Raw genomic sequence first — 13,017 nt, forward strand, 5'->3', positions numbered from 1 at the left:
CCAGTCATACTTTTGGTTGGTTCCTTCTTTTTTCTTTTTCATTTGAGAAAGAGAGGAAGAAAAGAAGATCAAATTTCAATTATTCAACATCAATGAACTTAAATTCTTTTTCTCTATTTAGTTGGCACATAAATTAAGGAAAAAAATCATATCAAAGTTTTAGGAATTGAGATTTTAATTACCAATAATCAAATTATAGTCAAGCAATAAGACTAGTATGGGTGAGTTTAATGTTTGGAGCTGGAATTCCATGCGTCTTAGATATTCTTTTATTAGGTTTTAAATGATTTAATCTTATTTATTAAAAAAAATAATAATTTAGCAAATTCACCACTTCATTGGATATAACATGTTAATATTATATATGAAGTTTAATTTTTCTATATCATATTCTTATCTTAATACCTTGGAAGTTATGAATTTATATCTAATTTTTCTAACCAAAATTTGGTTGATAATATCAACTTAAAATCAGGTTAGAGTAGGTGAATGTGAAATTCACCTATAAACACTTTACATGCCTTTTTAAATATGCATATAAATATAGTCAACTATTTTTTTTAAAAATAAAAGATAATATATGTTTTATATTATTCAGATAAGTACAATTTATTCTTTTTCTAATAGTTAATCTGATCTTAAAGAAATTTCTTCCCTGATACTCTACCCAACTTAGCTACAAAATAATGCCATTTTACAGACTTGTAAAGTTGAGACTTATGATCACAATGGAGAATTATGAATGGTTATTGAAGATTTTCTTATTCCTCTTTGTTTTGAGTTTCAGTTGGGCTACAGTCCCAAATAATAAAAATGTAATGGATGTACAACCACTTTCTTTGTTAGAATTTTATGAGTCTTAGATATTCTTTTATTAAATTTTAAATGATTTAATCCTATTTAGTGAAAAAAAGTAATTAGCAAATTTACTACTTTATAGGATACATATTAATATTATATATAAAGTTTAATTTTTCTATATCATATTCTTATCTAATACGTTGGAAGTTATGAATTTATATCTAAATTTTTTTCTAACCAAAATTTGGTTATATCAACTTAAAAATCAGGTTAGAGGAGGAGAATGACATTCACCTCTAAATACTTTACATACCTTTTCAAATATGCATATAAAGACAGTCAACTATAATTTTTTTCAAAAAAAATAAAATAAAAAATAATATATGTTTTGAATTCTTCGGATGATAAAGTACAATTTATTTTTTTTTCCAATAGTTAATTCGATCTCGAAGAAATCTCTTTCCCAGTACTCTACCCAGCTCAACTACAAAACGAAGCCATTTTACAAACTCATAAAGTTGAGAGTTGTAATCACAATGGAAAGTTATAAACAACCATTGAAAATCTTCTTACTCCTTTTTGTTTTGAGTTTCAGTTGAACTATAGTCTTAAATATTAAAAATATAATAGATGTACAACCACTATCTCTATTCAAATTTTATGAGTATTAGATATTCTTTTATTAAGTTTTAAATAATTTAATCTTATTTAATGAAAAAAAGTAATTAGTAAATTCACTACTTTATAGGATATAACATATTAATATTATATATGAAATTTAATTTTTCTATATCATATTCTTATCTAATACGTTGGGAGTTATGAATTTATATCTAAATTCTCACCAAAATTTGGTTATATCAACTTAAAATCAGGTTAGAGGAGGTGAATGTGAAATTCACCTATCGGATAAATTTTATAATATAAGGATAAAATATAAAATTATACACATCATTAGTTTTTTCTACCATTAAAAACTTACATAACTTTTCAAATATGCATATAAAGATAGCCTTATAATTTTTTTTCCGAAAAAGTAAAAGATAATATGTGTTTTGAATCCTTCCTCGATAAAGATAGCTAACTATAATTTTTTTTTTTCAAAAAAAGTAAAAGATAATATGTATTTTGAATCCTTCCTAAGACGATAAGTACAATTTATGAGACGATAAATACAATTTATCTTTTTTCCAATAGTTAATTTGATCCTAGAGAAATCTCTACAAAACAGTCCTATTTTGTAGAGACCCGTAAACTTGAGAGTTGTGATCACAATGGAGAGCTATGAATGGCCATTAATGAAGATCTTCTTGCTTCTCTCTGTTCTGGGTTTTAGCTGGCCAGCAGTCTTAAGTCATAAAGATGTAATGGGCGTACAACCACTTTCTCGCATTGCAATCGACAAGGCCGTTTTTGCCCTCCATGATTCGGCCTCCATCAAGGCTCAACCGCTTGTTCTTGGCTTGAAGGTAACTAATAAGCAGTGTGATGATAGCTTTGTTTTCGTGTTTTTGTTATTTCGAAGAATGTCATGTTATACCATGAGCTTGTTAGTAATATTTTCAGTTTATCTGTTGATTGATTTCTGGGGTTCAAAAAATGGTATTTCGTTCTTTATTTATGAAAACGATCATTTATTTTTTTGTTCTTGAAGTTACATGGTGATGGTTAGGATGATCCTTTGTGAGTGGACTCGTTCAAGTTGTGAAAACAGTTTCTTGGCTAAAATAAAAAAAATAACCCTCCCCCATGCAGAGCAAGTCTCTCATGTACTGGGATGCCATTTTAGTTGCTTGGAATGGAAGGATTCTGTGTTTCTTCTTTTATCAACATAATGGTATCTTTAATGCACGAGACTCTCCGTTTTGCAAACGTTTGCTTTTCTGCAAAGTTGTTGTTTACACAACTCAAAAGCATAACCTTTTAGTCACAAAAAAAGCAATTTTACGGTTGCTATCAAGACTTGGGTACCATTTATCACATAATCATATATACTTGAGACTCCACCAAGTGATTACTTGCATGGGTGCTATTGACTACAAAGCATCCGAATCCGATGACAGAGCTGGTAAAGAATGGTTACTTGGTCATGTTATTTGTTTGATTCATTGATCTTTCTGCTTCTATCATTGTTCTTTACTTGTATTAGTTGTTTGTGGCAGTGATTAATGTTAGTTGATAGTCAGTCACTTCCCTTTTTGCTAAGAACATGTAGGCTAAAGCAAGAAAAGAAATAACTTTTTCCTTTTTTGAAGTTCTACTCTTTGTTCTTCATTTTCAAATAGGAAAACACATAACGGGAAGTCAGAAGAAAAATCAAATTTCTTGCTTTGTTTTGAAATTTTTTCCCCCTTTCCACTCAAACCAATCATATAGATCATTGGGGAAGGGAATTTATTGGTTTTTCCCTTTCCTTTCTATCGTTTGGGTTCATCAATTTTAAAGACACTAGTTTAGGCAAAAATATTGGGTTGTTTTGATATCTAGAATGTTGATTTTTCCACTCATTTTGATGCATACAAGGTGAAATAAAGAAAAGAAAGCTATCGAAATGGATTGGGAATTGGTGATTTGCTTCAGTACATTCCCAGTGATTGGTTTTTCCCTTTCCTTTCTATCGTTTGGGTTCATCAATTTTAAAGACACTAGTTTAGGCAAAATATTGGGTTGTTTTGATATCTAGAATGTTGATTTTTCCACTCATTTTGATGCATACAAGGAGAAATAAAGAAAAGAAAGCTATCGAAATGGATTGGGAATTGGTGATTTGCTTCAGTACTTCCCAGTGATCTATGTTGATCCCATCAACATCTTAATCCATAAACAGTTCACAAGAGTCATGAAATTAACATTGAGAGAGTTTGCTAATGAATTCTTTTTCTCCATTTACCCAAAGATTATTAACCGACACTTTTTCATGTTCTCAAGAAGTTCTCTTACTGTTTTGTTTGAAATTGAGAAGGGAACAGATGATCTATCTGTGTTGTTACTCTGAGGTTTTGATTTAATGGTCTACATTCGTGTGTTTACAGGGGGAGGATGCTGAATGGGTCAATGTAGAAGTTGAGTACCCAGATCCATCTCAGACTGATTGGGTCGGAGTTTTTTCACCTGCAAAGATTGAGTAATTTCCGTATCTCTGCCCCTCATAAACTGCCTGTTTCGGATGCTAACTTTGAAAAAAAAATTCACTAAAGAAATGGTCTATGATGATGGCAGCTCATCAAGTTGTTACTCAGCTAGTGATCCCAAACTACAGCCTCCTTATATCTGCTCGGCACCCATAAAGGTCCGCGGTTTGTAGTAACACTTTGTATGTTTGAATTTCTCTGATCCGTTTGGCATCATCTGACTTGTCTTAATTGCAGTACAAATATGCAAATTTCTCTAGCTCTAACTACGTGAAGACTGGGAGAGCTTCTCTCAAGTTCCAGCTCATCAATCAGCGGGCAGATTTCTCCTTCGCTTTGTTCACAGGCGGGTTGTCAAATGTGTGTAAACATCTCTTTTTGCTGTCTTTCTCCTTATTATTTCTTCTTTAGTCTCAAGCATGTTGATTGAACTTACGTGGGCCGATCTTGTATGTGGGTGTTGCAGCCAAAAGTGGTGGCGATTTCAAATTCTATTACGTTTGCTAATCCTAAAGCTCCCCTTTATCCACGCCTAGCCCTTGGGAAGTCTTGGGACGAAGTAAGTTCATCTTCCCAGCCTGCAGATCTAATTAAGAACTAAAATGTATAATCCATACTATGAAAGATCAATAACATTCTTACAGTCCTTTCTTCTCCCTTTTATAATCGATATTATGTATAATCGTTGATATTGTATATCCAAACTGCATTCTCGACACCCTTTTTTTGGTTCCCAGATGACAGTAACCTGGACCAGTGGATACAACATAGACGAAGCTGTTCCTTTTGTTCAGTGGGGTTTAAGGGGACGTCTTCATAGGCGCTCTCCAGCTGGAACATTAACATTTCACCGGAACAGCATGTGTGGTATGATTCAATTCGATTACTTTTGTTGTGAGCATGATCAAATGGCAATTGCACTCAAAACGTTCACTTGTAATACAAGTTATTATGGATCATCAACGCCTTCCTAGTCAGCTGCTCATCTGTGTCAAGGGGTTTCTCTTCTTATTTCTAGCAGACTGAACATTAGCCATCATCAGTCTTCGTAGGGCAAAATTCGACATTTCATTAATCATATCTATTGGGTGCGTAAGCCAGTGCCTCATATAGCTGCTCCTTGGTTGGTTTCAGGTGGACCTGCTCGGACAGTTGGCTGGCGTGACCCGGGTTTCATACACACCAGTTTCCTGAAGGACCTCTGGCCAAACACCATGTACACTTCCAAAAGAACCATTCTTCTGGCACAAACATATTGACAAGTATGGAGAGAATCTAGATTACAGTCTGTTCTCTATGTTGTGATGAAAATTCTTCTAGGTACACTTACAAGATGGGACATATGTTGTCGAATGGATCATACGTATGGAGCAAGAAGTTTTTATTCAAATCACCACCATATCCTGGCCAGGAGTCATTACAGCGTGTTGTGATCTTTGGCGACATGGGAAAGGTAACTTGGAATACGATCAATGAATTTGAATGCACATTTGCATTGTTGAAATTGTCACATTTCTCTGGGAATCTTTCAGGCAGAGCGTGACGGTTCAAATGAGTATAGCGACTACCAACCGGGCTCGCTTAATTCTACAGACCAGGTCATCAAGGACCTAAAGAATATTGATCTAGTTTTCAACATAGGAGATCTACCTTATGCAAATGGATACATCTCCCAGTGGGATCAGTTCACATCGCAGGTGGAGCCTATAGCATCGACCGTTCCATTCATGATTGCCAGGTTTCTCTTCTTCATTATCAGTAGAGACATGTTGTTAAGAGTGTTCGAGATATCATCTTATAAGATTTCTGAAACATATATTTTATTGTTATTTGTTCCGCAGTGGAAATCATGAGCGAGCTTGGCCCGGGACAGGATCCTTCTACGATACTCCAGATTCTGGTGGGGAATGCGGCGTGGTAGCTGAGACCATGTTCTATGTCCCTGCAGATAACAGAGCTAAATTTTGGTAAATACACCAATTTTTCAAAGAGCTTCTGGCTTAAAACTTTGAGACTTGAAACTTAAAATGGAGCTGTCCTTTAACAGAAGTTCGTGTTGTCGATGAACTTGTCATATTACCTTTATACTTTGAACTGGTAATCCCATTTATTGTCCATTTTCAGATATAAGGTTGCATACGTTTCATTTACAGGTACTCGACAGATTATGGCATGTTCCACTTCTGCATAGCAGACACTGAGCATGACTGGAGGGAGGGATCTGAACAGTACAGGTTTATAGAGCATTGCTTTGCATCAGCAAACAGGCATAAACAGCCGTGGTTGATCTTTGCTGCTCACCGGGTTCTTGGGTACTCTTCCAATGAATTTTATGGCTTGGAGGGCTCATTTCAAGAGCCCATGGGGAGGGACAGCTTGCAGAAGCTGTGGCAAAAGTACAAGGTCGACATTGCATTCTATGGCCATGTCCATAACTATGAAAGGACTTGCCCCATTCACCAGGTACAATTTCATTTCCCTTTCTGCACTCTTTCTTTACCCTTGTCGACACATCTGGCCGGGAAGATGGCCTCACTCATGTGCAAATCGAAATCTTTAACAAGGTTGAAAGATCATTTACCTGGTTGCAATTTTGTACAAGCTGTTCTTCCTCTCATCTTAATGATGATATTTGTTACAAAAAGCTTGTAGAAGATAAGACCATAAATAGAAATGACGCGAGAGCTATAGAATTCATATAACCGTTGTAGCTTGTAGTTCATCCTCTCATGAATATCCAGAACAGAACGGATCTAAACCTGAAAAATGCTGAAAATCTAATCTCCAATGCTAGTGTAGTTTAATATCATGGAAGCTTCATAACCTCACAGTATTCATGTCTGTGGCACAGAACCAGTGCACAAAGACTGGAACCTCACACTACTCCGGGACCGTGAACGGGACGATCCACGTCGTTGTCGGCGGGGCGGGCAGCCACCTGTCAAATTTTGGGCAGATCAACACCACCTGGAGCCTCTACAAGGACCATGACTATGGATTTGTGAAGCTCACAGCATTCAACCACTCATCACTGCTGTTTGAGTACAAAAAGAGCAGTGATGGAAAGGTATATGATTCATTCAGTGTCTCAAGGGACTACAGAGATGTTCTAGCCTGTGTTCATGGTGGCTGTGAACCCACCACTCTTGCAGCTTGAAACCCTTGTTTATAATTAAACTTTGTTTAGGGATGTCTTCTGTTTGATTTTTGTTTGCAGAACTATGCTTCTTCTCATTGAAATGTGCCATAAGTTGTTGCCTTGTATATAGTTTCATTTCCATGGGATGACAAGTTTTGAAATAAATGAAAATACTTTCTTGTTGTTTGATAAGGTTCGTACTTCAAAAAAATTAAATTTTTAATATTTACTAGTAGAGGTGTGACCGACTATATAAATTTTATATTTTTAGACATCTTTATTCATGATCATATTTATGTTATATTTAAGGGATTTTTATAAAATTTTCTTTTACTATAATTTTTTTTGATTCAATCGAGCTTCAAAAATTAGGGTACAAGTGAATTGGGTGCTTTTCGCATAATTTTAGACAGAAAAAATATGAAACACTATTCTGAACAAGTTTACCGTTCTAATACTGTGAGAGGGTTATAAAATTTTAAAGGTAATAATATTCTTAATATATAGTGACTTTTACATAAAACTACCACCCTTCATTTAATTAGTATGAATAAAATAATCTTTTAAATAATACCATTTTATATTTGTGTGATATTAATTTTTTTGTGGAAATGAACTCAAAAATTGGGAAATAGCTCAAAACTATTTCTCTTTTTTTTTTGGGATAAGTGCTCAAAATTATATATTTCTAAAAAGTTAGATATTTTTTTCAAAAAATGAAATTAATTTTAAAGGCTTTTCGTAGTTTTGAATTTTTTACTTTTAAGATTGTGCAATACTTAAAAAAACAACAAGTCTCAGACATTGTGGTAACCACGTATCAAACCATAAACTCAGTAAGAATTTAGGTTCTAACTCAACAATATTTACCTTTATTTATTTCTTTTGTAAAGTTATAAACTTTTTTTTTTTTGCTCAATGTCTATTTATGCATATGATATTTATTTTTTTAAACAACTAATAAATAAGATTGGCATACCCACATTCCAACTCGGTAATTATTTTTATTTATAGTTATATTTCTTATAAGACCTTAGAAAGTATATCATGTTACGAGTTTCTCATTAAATTTTTTATCTTTTTAAAAATTTTATTTAAATTGAATTCACCATTCACCAATCCAACAATTAAAATTTCATAAGGCAATAATATATCAATGAATATTTTTATAAAATGTCATCATAATTATAAAATTATTCTTAAATGAAAAAAAAGTTAGTGCAATAATTTTTTATTTGTAAAAAAAATCACGATAACTTCATTCTTTTTAATAGTATTTTCTTATCCAATGAACATAGATTCTTGTGTTGCCTCCTATTAGATGATACATTATAGCAATTAATTGAGTAATTCATTATAGCAAAATGTATGTAACTATTCGTATTATAAAAATTAAACAAAAAAAAAAAATCCAAATATTTATTTGTATTTATATAATTATTTATTTAGTTGCACGTGCATAGCACGTGCCCACCCTCTAAATACACTATTGTACAGGGTGAGGATTGCTTAGGGTTGTCCCGAAAAAAGGCCTCCACTATTTAAGTTAGAGGTTATTAATGGTATATAGAGAAGTTAAAGTAAAAAAGTAAAATGATTAGAAAAGTGACAGAAATATATACATGGAGGAAGTAGATTGAGATCAAACATCCCTCATCTTAAGGTGCTTTTGGTTACAAATGGACAGTGAGATTGATTTGGTTTGAAACGTTTAGAATGACATTTTTATTGTTTAAGGACAAATATTTTGCCTATTATATCTAGAACCCTAATTTAATGTGATCAACCTTTTATGATAGATTTCGTAGGATCAATTACTCGACTTTGAAGAAAGAGAACCTAATTTATTTTGGAGTGTCCATGATGATGATATAGAATAGGAGTCACGACGGCAAACAATGATGCTGTGACTTTGGGGAAGGTATAATGTGTAGTAAATTTGGCTAGATGAAAGGGTGAAGTGAAATCCAGGGCAAGCCTTTTATACATGGAATTTGGTAAATTCATATACAAAATGAGTGTAAAACTGTAAAATGTGATGTTATTCCATGGAATGAATTTCCATTCCATCAATTTTGTGAGGGAATTGGTAATCCCATCGATTGGAGGTTCCTTATAGGGCTCTCGCGACCAACTAAACAATCTTTATTGACAATGAATACTCAACATTGACCATTATATCTAAGACTTGAGTTCGATTAGACTTGATTCTTGAAGATGGCTTTCACCACTTTTCATCAACGACAATATCACATTATTTTGTTAATGAGATATCATCAACTAATTATATGTCTTCAGAGGGGTGACATGTGCTATTAACGTGTAAGTAAAAATAAAAAAAAATTCAAATGAATGCTTACTTTCAAGGGTTGTTGCCCGGTGGTTACATTTTAATTCTTATTTCTTTAAGCAAATTTTAACTGATGATGGGTTTTAGTTTAATGATAGAATTGTTCACATTATATTCTAAGTAATAATTTTCAAGTCTTGGAAAGTATATATTTTTCTAGTTGTGTGTTTTTTTATATTAAATTTAGCAATTAAAATCTAAGTAATACAATATTCACTTCTTTTTAAAATCAAACATGAGATAGTATAACCTCAAAGAATATCTACCAAATGACCCACAACATTATAGTGTATATTCAACATTGACCATTGCATTTGAGACCCAAGCTTGTTTTCACTTAGGGTGCGTTTGATTGCAAGCATGGAATTTACATGAAAAGAAAATATTTTCTAAATAATTCAATTGCCTAGAATTATATTCTAGGGAAAATATAAATTGAAGGTGTTTGATTCGCTTAAATTTTTACCTAAAAATTGTTATAATTTTCTAACTTTTGGTATTTGATTGTGATTATTTTTCATAAAAATAATCATATATACACTAATCAATAATATACAAATTAATAATTAATTATAAAAATAAATTAAATATACATATATAAAATATTCAAAAAAATAAATCAAACACAAATATACATCCCCCAATTCATCCATCTTCCTCGCTACAATATATATATATATATATATATACATATAAAAATATCAGCAGAGACATTGCAGGACAGACCCCATCTGGGTCTCTTCCTCGTTGCAGCACAGACCCCATCTGGGTCGGAGAGACCCCATCTGGGTCTCTTCCTCGCTGCAATGTATATATATATTGCAGCAGAGACCCAGAGCAGAGACCCATCTGGGTCTCTTCCTCGCTGCAATGTATATATATATTGCAGCAGAGACCTATCTGGGTCTCTTCCTCGCTGCAATGTATATATATATATATATATACATACATTGCAGCAGAGACCCATCTTTCTCACTGCAATGTATATATATATATATATTTATATTTCTGCGTGTAATTTGCTCTTCATCTTCTTCCGCCTCCACCCGATGCAGCGCCTCTTCCGCTCTTACAAGGAGGCTGCCGCCCCACCTCCACCTCCCGTCGCCGGCCAGCCCCTCAAAGCCAAGGGAAAGACCAAGTTCTGGTCCATCCTCCCTCCAAGACATACTTTGATGCTTGCCTGGAAAATGATTTCTTTGCTCTCCCATGAGAATTCATTTTCCATCAAAAGTGGGAAAAGAGCTCACGTGACCCGAGTGAGAAAATATTTTTCATAGAAAATTTAGCCAATCAAACACTCAAAAAGCTGAAATTTAGGTAGAAATTAACCATTTTCCATGGAAAAAATGGCCAATCAAACAGGCTCTTAATTCTTCGTGATGGCTTCATCATCATTTATCTGCATATGCTATCACATTATTTTGTTAATCGATATCACCGATTACTTATATATATACAATAAAAGGGGTGTCACGTGCTGTGCATGTGCAAATAAAAAGAAATAGAAGGTTTTAAGGGTCCTACTTGGTGGTTACAATTTACTTTTATTTCTTTGTGCAAATTTTAAATGATGATGTGTGTTGGTGTAATGATAACGTTGTTATGAGTTTCAAGTCTTGAAAAGAGTTTTTTTACTTCGTGTGTAAGTGATTTTGGTTATTATGTATGGTGATTTGGTTTCAAATGTTTGAAATGATCTTCTTGTTATTTTAGACAAAATATCTCGCCAATTATCTAGATCCTGATTTAGAGTGATTAGCCTTTCTAACTTGTAGTATGATAGATTCAATACGAATACCCCAATTTGGAAAAAGAGAACCCAATTCATCATAACAATTGATGAAATAATGTTCTTAGCTATAAGCTACTGCCACTGGTCCACCTTGAGGCTCTATATATATGGCATAAGAAAGCCAAATTCAAGCTTAAAATAAAGCAGATTCTCTTTTGCTTTACACTAGTGTAATCCTACCAAATCTATCATATCAAGACTCAAAATGCTTTATCACACTAAATCAGGGATCTAGATAATAGGTGAGATATTTTTCCTAAAATAATGCAAGTTTTACTTCCAATGTTTAGAACTAAAAATCAACTTCAACATCCATTGATAACTAAAATCAACTTCACAAAAGAGAGAGGTTTGAGCGAACTCAATGTGCTTTCTCTATCTCTATATATCTGTATCACTTTTTTTTAGTAATTTTTTTGCTTTAACTTGTCTGTGCACACCAACAACCTCAGCCACTCATCACTGCTGTTTGAGTACAAGAAGAGCGGTGATGGAAAGGTATATGATTCATTCACTGTCTCAAGGGACTACAGAGATGTTCTAGCCTGTGTTCATGGTGGCTGTGAACCCACCACTCTTGCAGCTCGAAACCCTTGTTTATAATTAAACTTTGTTTAGGGATGTCTTCTGTTTGATTTTTGTTTGCAGAACTATGCTTCTTCTCATTGAAATGTGTCATAAGTTGTTGCCTCGTATATAGTTTCATTTCTGTGGGATGACAAGCTTTGAAATAAACGAAAAGACTACTACTTGTTTGATAAAGTTGGTATTTTGGATAATTAAATTCTTAATATTATTTTTTGATTCACCTTGGGTGTCCGAGTTTCGCCCGATTAATTCTTAGAAAAGGGTGACATTCTTCCCTGATTGTAACATTTAGAGACGGATCCAGAGATGGATCTGGGGGAGGGCTGGTCCCAGATCCATCATTCATTATAGTCCCCTTCCCCTCCCAAATGGTCCAAATTTCAGGACAAATTTGTTAGGAAGGCTGAGATTGGCACGGGCTGCAGCCCGTGCTTGCCCCCCTTAGATCCGCCCCTAATAATATCCTAATATTTTGGAGGAATTAATAACTTATTTATGATTTATTGGTTACTTGTGGGAGCTCATTTAGCATAAATTTAATCGTTGCATGTATTTAAAGGAGCTTTGTAATCGGGTGGTTATGAGTGTATAAGGAAAATGATAGGTGATGATAGGTTGAGCATTCAAATCTTAGGAGTAAAATGTTAAATTTTATTTTTTAGTGAAGAAGGTGAGATTAGTATATAAATTACCGGTGCACTTATTTTAATAGAAATCTCGTGTTCCAGTAATTGGCTAGGCAATGAATAATTAAAATTTTTGTTACATACAATTTTAATATAATATAAGATTTTTTTTTTTAAAGATGATGGAGAATAATGGGTTGGCAAAAGGTGGGATACAAAGGTTAAATAAAATAAATAAATAAATAAAAATAAAATAATTAAAATTAAGTAGTGACAAAGTGGCGGCTGGTGGCATTAGGTGCAAGACATTTTGGCAGGAAATAATTTTAAATGGGAGACAATGGAGAAGATTGGAATAAACAATGGTTCACGTGCATTTATGTATATATTATATATTATGATATAATTTATATATTATTTAAGAGAAAAGAAAAGCATGGCAGCATGCGCACATCCCCTCCCCCACTCTTTTTCTTATATCAATTTAAATATATATATAATATAATAATATAAATTATAAAAACAAAGAAAGTGTAAGAAAAAGAAAAGTTGTATGCCAGCCATCTCTTCCATTGTGTTACTCTCTC

At 33.3% G+C, this 13,017-nt stretch overlaps 1 protein-coding gene across 1 annotated transcript; it reads left to right on the forward strand.

The window, feature by feature from the left end:
* The first annotated feature begins 2,820 nt into the window (after positions 1–2,820).
* LOC127790626 (probable inactive purple acid phosphatase 27) lies at positions 2,821–7,205 on the forward strand. The gene is made up of 12 exons (XM_052320205.1): positions 2,821–2,869; positions 3,834–3,925; positions 4,021–4,090; positions 4,170–4,292; positions 4,399–4,491; positions 4,670–4,799; positions 5,067–5,148; positions 5,253–5,385; positions 5,465–5,670; positions 5,774–5,899; positions 6,086–6,395; positions 6,784–7,205. The coding sequence occupies exons 1-12, from the start codon at positions 2,858–2,860 to the stop codon at positions 7,087–7,089; spliced, it is 1,683 nt and encodes a 560-aa protein (XP_052176165.1). The 5' UTR covers positions 2,821–2,857; the 3' UTR covers positions 7,090–7,205.
* Positions 7,206–13,017: the final 5,812 nt, after the last annotated feature.

The sequence above is a fragment of the Diospyros lotus genome, chromosome 14 (genome assembly GCF_014633365.1).
Source record: "Diospyros lotus cultivar Yz01 chromosome 14, ASM1463336v1, whole genome shotgun sequence".
NCBI classification, from domain to species: domain Eukaryota; kingdom Viridiplantae; phylum Streptophyta; class Magnoliopsida; order Ericales; family Ebenaceae; genus Diospyros; species Diospyros lotus.